This window comes from Octodon degus, unplaced genomic scaffold (assembly GCF_000260255.1).
Source record: "Octodon degus isolate 3935 unplaced genomic scaffold, OctDeg1.0 scaffold00053, whole genome shotgun sequence".
Taxonomy (NCBI): Eukaryota; Metazoa; Chordata; class Mammalia; order Rodentia; family Octodontidae; genus Octodon; species Octodon degus.
This window is the reverse complement of record NW_004524629.1, coordinates 4653302-4659686: the sequence shown is the minus strand read 5'-3', so window position 1 is coordinate 4659686 and position 6385 is coordinate 4653302. Positions and strand designations below refer to the sequence as shown.

Here is a 6385-nt window from a genome sequence, read left to right as displayed (position 1 = left end):
AATAAATAAATAAATAAATAAACAAATAAATAAACCACAGAAAAAAAAGAAAAGAAAATGCAATCAAATGTTGAGACCATTAGCTCTTATAACATTAATTCTTATTAAGAGCTTCACTTTCAAGGACCCTCTTTTTATTTTTTAATGCCACCAGACTCCATTCTTACACTATTCTAACAAACATGACTTCCATTTACAAAATAACCCATCTGCTTTTCCTTGGTATCACGAGTACACAACTGTCAACCAGAATTTCCCATCAGCATGAGGGTTATTAAAAGAAAGAATGAATGAATTTCAAATTTTTGGCAGGCATAATCGCTCATGCCTATAATCCTTTCATCACGCTGAGCTACACAGTATACTTAAGGCCAGACCAAACTACATCAAAAAAGATCAAATTTTTAATTAGTCCATAAAGTTCATTTCACTTTTGAAATGACAGTAAAGTTTAACTACCTGATTACTCCCTTCAAGTTCTACTCTGGGGCTAGGGAATCTCAGACTGGGAAACTGTGTATGGTACTAGAGTCAACTTGCAGAGACTCACAGCTTTCCCTAAGTAAAAATAGTTTTATTTTTAATCTTTTATAGCTCCAAATCAGAACCAATTAGAAAATTTAAGATTTGAGAGAAAAAACAAAAAATAAATAAATTTAAAAACCCAGGAGAAATATGCCTGGGCACTATTTCTAAGCAACAAAATTGCAAACCCATTCCCTGAGGAAAATTATATACTTAAATTCATACGGGCTAAAGCACTCCTAATCTGAAATCTGAAATGTTCCCAAATCTGAAAGTTCTTCAGGGCAAACCTAATGACACACGTGAAAAATTCTATACTACAAAACTACAAAATTACTTCAAAAGACCACATAAAAGGAATACTCCACCTGTGTGGCACATATTAGCCAAACGTGGCATAATAATGTCTTAAAACTACCTAATAGAGAACCAGGCATGGTGGCACATGCCTGTAATCTCAGCACTCAGAAGGCTGAGGCAGGAGGATCACTGCAAGTTCAAGACCAGCCTGGACTACAAGTGAACTCAAGGCCAGCCTGAACTACATAGTGAGACCCTGTCTCAAAAAGACAAAAAACGAAAAAAAATAACAAACAAAAACTATCCAATGGAAATATTTCCCTTATCTTATACTATATCTTTCATTTCCACATAATCAAATTACTTCCTCAAAAAGAACTATCCTCTCAAATTATTATAATTTGGCTTGTTGTTCTCCTCTGAAGTTTGGTTCAAAACCCTAATATTAAGTGAAAAAAGACAAGTGCGTCTAGTGAAGATGGCTACTTTCTCGGGTGGTAAGGTGTCTTCCCCCAGCAAACCACAGACAGCATGAACACAACGCAGTAAAGCAGCATCACACAACAACCTCCTTCTGCAGGGACTGGTCAGCAGGTGGCAGATCTCTGATGACAGCATTAGGCAGGTTTCGGCTCTTAGCAGCTTCTCTATTTGGTGTTTCCAAAGATGTCTGGCTCATATCTTCAAGCACCAAATTTTCATCACGCTGATCAAAAACAGCAGAAAATTCCCTTTCATCAGTTTATTCTATACTCAATATAGAATTGGTTATTTGTTTTACTATAATGGCATTTCCATTAAAAAATAAAGTGTTAAGTCATCATTAGACCCCCCCCCCAAAAAAAAAATTAAAGCATTGGACATTTGGGCATTGGACATTTACATGGGGCTTAATATTTCACAGAGAATACCATAAACTTATCCAGTTCTGGGGTCTCCTCCGCTAGACAAGAGGCTGGTGGGACACTTCCCATCTCTAGTCAGCCCCTAAGCTTTGCAGTAGGATGGGAGAAAAGAAAAAAGCCTGAAGCAAGCCAGTACTGGGATACGCTTGCAAAGGCTGTGAAAACAGAACACATTTAAAACCCTGTGTCTTGGGGCTGGTGAGATGGCTCAGTGGTCTAAAGCACCTACTTTGAACAAGCTTAGCAAAGCACAGGGCCCGCGGTTCAATCCCCCAGCACCACATGCCAGCCAGCACCGCCCCCTGGTGGGCTGAGCTGGCCACACACACACACACACACACACACACACACACATAAATAAAATAAATAAAATTTAAAAAAAAAAACCCTGTGTCTTCATATGTGACCGTTCTATCTGATTATATGTAAACATAATCTAGTTTTCAAATTCAAATTTTGTTCTTCCATTTTAACCAGGGAAATACTAGGAAACAAAGTATTTTTTCCCAGAAATTACAAAGAGTACTTTCTTTGGGGGGGTGGTCCTTTTTGTATTTAAGACAGTGTCTCACTATATAGTCCATACTGGGCTCAAATTTGCAATCTCCCTGCCTCAGCTTCCTATGTGCTGGGATTATAGGCATACACCACCATATCCTTATTAATATTATCTACAAAAATGTTTCCTTTAGCAAAATTAATTAACTCAAATGTTAAATTCTCAAATATATACTTACTAGCTTAGTAACTTCTTCCATAACAACTACTCTTATTTATTTTTTTTTTTAATTTTATTTATTTGTGTGTGTGTGTGTGTGTGTGTGTAGCTCAGCCCACCAGGGGGCGGGGCTGGCATGTGGTGCTGGGGGATTGAACCGCTGTCCCTGTGCTTTGCTAAGCTTGTTCTAAGTAGGTGCTTTAGACCACTGAGCCATCTCACCAGCCCCTTATTTATTTTTGAGACAGGGTCTCGCTATACAGTTCAGGCTGGCCTTACAATCACTTTTATAGCCCCAAGGCTAGTCTCCACCTTATAGTAATCCTTCTGTCTCACCCTACCGAGTACTGAGATTACAGGCATGTGCCACCATGCCCAGTTAAAAACTGCTCTTAAGAAAAAGTTTTCTTTATCAGACTACAGTGTTCATCAGTGGTGGTGGTGGGGGGGGGTCAATCCCTCTTTCTTTATCCTAAGCAAATCTGGTGGAAGCATGGAGAATGGAAATCTTAATGCAAAAAACTTAGCTTGCTGGGTCCAGCCCAGACCACTCCATGCAAACTCCAGGGCTGGCACCAATCCTCGCTCTAAGACTATGCTTCAGCTGTGATTCCCATGCTCTCTGTTACTTTACTAGCAGTTGACCCTACCCCTAGCTGCTACGTTCTTGACTAATGAGGTTAAAATATGTACCAGTAGTACCCTGAAGACAACATAAACTCGAGGGCAAAATTCACTATGGAAAAGGCTAAAGTCAACCTAGCAAGCCAGGGGGGTAGCGTGTGCCCATTGTCGGAGCTGATCTCGGAAAACCATGTCAGCCCAAGAGGTGAGACCAGGCTGAACAATACAGCGGTTCCTGTGTCCAAAACAACAAAAATCAACCAACCAATGTCTATCAGTGAAAAAAACTGAACAGATGGCAAACTCAAGAGTGAAATCACAAGCCAGGCATGGTGGTATATATCTATAATTCCAGCACTCGGGAGGCCAGGGCAAGAGGATCAATGTGAGTTCAAAGACAGCCTGGGCTACACACTGAATGCAAGGTCAGACCTTGTCTCAAAACAAACAAAAAAAATTACAGTGAAATCACTACAGAGAGCAATTTATTTTCTGTAGCCCATTATTCACATTAATTTTACTATCCAGAGCTTACTGTAAGAACCCTGTCAGGGCCGGACAAATAGCTCAGCAGATTAAAGAGTCCACAAGCAGGCACAGGGGCAAGAGATTCAATCCCTGTGTGTGCCCTCAAGCCCCGCCCCCAGGGCACTCTGAGACAGCAATTGAGACTGGGCATGGTGGCACCCCTGTAATCCCAGCTCTTGGGAGGCTGTAAACAGGCGGATCACTGGGAGTCCAATCTAGTAGTAAGACCCTGAACACCCTTATAGGCCCTTCCCTAAAATACCAAAGAAAAAAAAAAAGAAAGAACCCTGTTTATCTGTACTGAATCATTTTTTTTCACAACATGGTGAAATGCAGTGTAAATAAAAAGCCTATTACCAAAAAACAAAAAATGTCTTTAGAAGAGAAATGGGTCTGACACATCAAAACTGTTGCCAGTTACTCTAATATCCTTTTCTCTATGAAAACTTAAAATTGTAAACTTATATTAGTTAATGACAAAATGTGTCCTCAACCTCAGAAGGAAAAAACAATCAAAGGCTAATTTAGCTTTAAAAACAGAACCAAACACAATGTGAGCTTAATACCTTAGAGGTCTACATTGAGGAAAGATCAAAATTTCCTTAGAACAGTGGTTTCTTTAGTTTTCTTGAAAACCGCCTCATGAAAGGATTTTTCTAAGCTATGTGCTCTTGAGACACTAAAAACTTTGCACATGAGCACACTGAATAAAAACTGCCATGCAATCCTCTTCAGCAAAGACTCCTAAAAGTCACACTGTACAGTTTAACATTATTTTCAATTTCTAAAAATTCATTAAAAGGCTTCAATAAGTAATAGTAGGATTCAAAATAGAGTATTTTCTAACCCCAAGTTTGTGACCACTGGTTAACTTCCAGGTTTCACCCGTCATTTGATAAAAGCGTTCTTCCAGTTTCTTTAATTTCATTTCCTGGCGAGGTTTTAAAATGTTCTCTGTGTATCTACTGGCCTGTTAAAGAAAACAAAGTACATGTTGTTACTATACATGAATGTTTCTAAACCATTCACATTAATGGCTGGGCACAGTGGCGCAATCTGGAGGCCAAGGCAGGAGGACTGCCTTGAGTTCAAAACCAGTTTGGGTTACATAGTGAGTTCAAGTGTTAAAAAAAAACAAAAAGAAAAAGAAAAATTAACATGGTCTATAAAGTTGTAAGAAATAGGTTAAAAATTGTTTTCACACTATAGAACTTTAGCCAAGAAAACATCATCCCCCATTTTTGAATTGCTTTTTAAAAATTCTCATGTGTAAATGAATATAAACAAATGCAAATAATTAAAAACATAAATAGGGCCAGGGAGATAGCTCAGTGGCACAGTGCCTGCCTGGCAAGCATGAGGTCCTGAGTTTGATTCCTGGTACCAAAAAAATAAAAAATAAATAATAATAGTAATAAATATTCTTTTTAAAAATATTCTATAAAATAAATAAAACAAAATAATAACAAATAAATGCTCTATACGTAGCTTATATGGCAGTATGCCATGTTTTTTGGGTTGGGGGGGTTGCTTTGTTTTGTTGTTGTTTGAGACAGGGTCTCACTGTATACCCAGGCCTTGATCCTCCTCAGGTCTGCCTCGGTCTCCCTATGCTGGGATCATAGGCCCAGCCTATGTATGCTTTAATTCTGTTTCTAGCGCAACAAAAACTTACTTAGAAACTAGGGGTAGAAAGGTGCACAGAATGTAGTCCCTGACTTGTAAAGCTTGAGCACTTTGCTCTAGGCCTGATGCCCTGTTGTGTTCTCAAAAGAGCTCATCCAGAAGAGTGTCAGCTGTGGAGCCCAATCATGGTAACACAGAACAGGCTTTTGGGACTGAAACTGCGGGAAGCCAGCCCAACAGCAGGCGCTCGAACTCTGTGCTACTCAGAGGAGATGGGAAGCTGCTGAAGAGCACAGGTTTGAGGGCAGGCTGGGGGACGTAGCAAGAGCCCATCTCAAAAACAAAACCAAAGAAAAGACGTGGCAGACTCCTGGTTTCAAGATAACATGAAACTGTGATGCTCCCTTCTCCTCCTGGAAATCGGCCACAAACAGCCACAAGGTAAGAAACAGACACTCACACTCCATCACTGATGAAACAAAGAAATGGCAAACCACCTTCTCTTAGTTACTTTTCTCTCTTTGGTGGGACAAAATACCCAACAGCCAGAATTACAGAAGGAAAGGTTTATTTAGCTCACAGTTGGTGGAGGTTTCAGTACATAGTAAGCTGGCTCCAAGACAGAGTAGCAAAGAGCACAGAGCAAATGGATGGGCAGCAGCTCTGGCAGCTATCTAGACTATATGCGGTAATGTATATTACCCCCCCCCAGGGCTAGGGTGTCCCACAATTGCATGAGGCTTTGGGGTACAACTAGACACAAACCATAACACCCACAAACCTCTGTGTGAAGCTAGGACAGGTTAGGAGGAAACACTAGAAGCGCTTACAGAGGAGTATAGCAGGAAGGAGCAAGCTGGTGACCACCCTCACACCTCAGGAGGAAGAGAGCCAGAGGCCCACGCAGGGGCCTGGGGAAAGGGGCAGAGCTGAAAATGGGGAGGGACAGGAGAGCCATGCATGACCAATAATGAATTTACAGAAAAATGACAATTTGCCCTGACTTGCATTTACAGTTCATGGGGAATTGAGATGGTAAAGAAAAGCTGTTAGACTGATATAGGGGAATAAAATTCCCAACCTTAAAGGTACCTGGGATGAGTTTGTGTTTTCTAAAACGAGAGAATGAATTTTAGGAACAAATAGAAGTTAAGAGCAT

At 40.3% G+C, this 6385-nt stretch overlaps 1 protein-coding gene across 3 annotated transcripts in view; it reads right to left on the bottom strand.

Moving 5' to 3' along the window:
* The window catches only part of Ubxn8 (UBX domain protein 8), a 38463-nt gene that overhangs the window by 22766 nt on the left and 9312 nt on the right, over nt 1-6385 (bottom strand). For all 3 annotated transcript variants that reach the window (XM_023717623.1, XM_004633296.2, XM_023717624.1), the window contains 2 exons: nt 4448-4570; nt 1394-1531 (listed from right to left, as the gene is read on the bottom strand). In XM_023717623.1, the coding sequence (XP_023573391.1) occupies nt 1394-1531; nt 4448-4570 (261 nt within the window). The remainder of the gene's footprint in view (nt 1-1393; nt 1532-4447; nt 4571-6385) is intronic.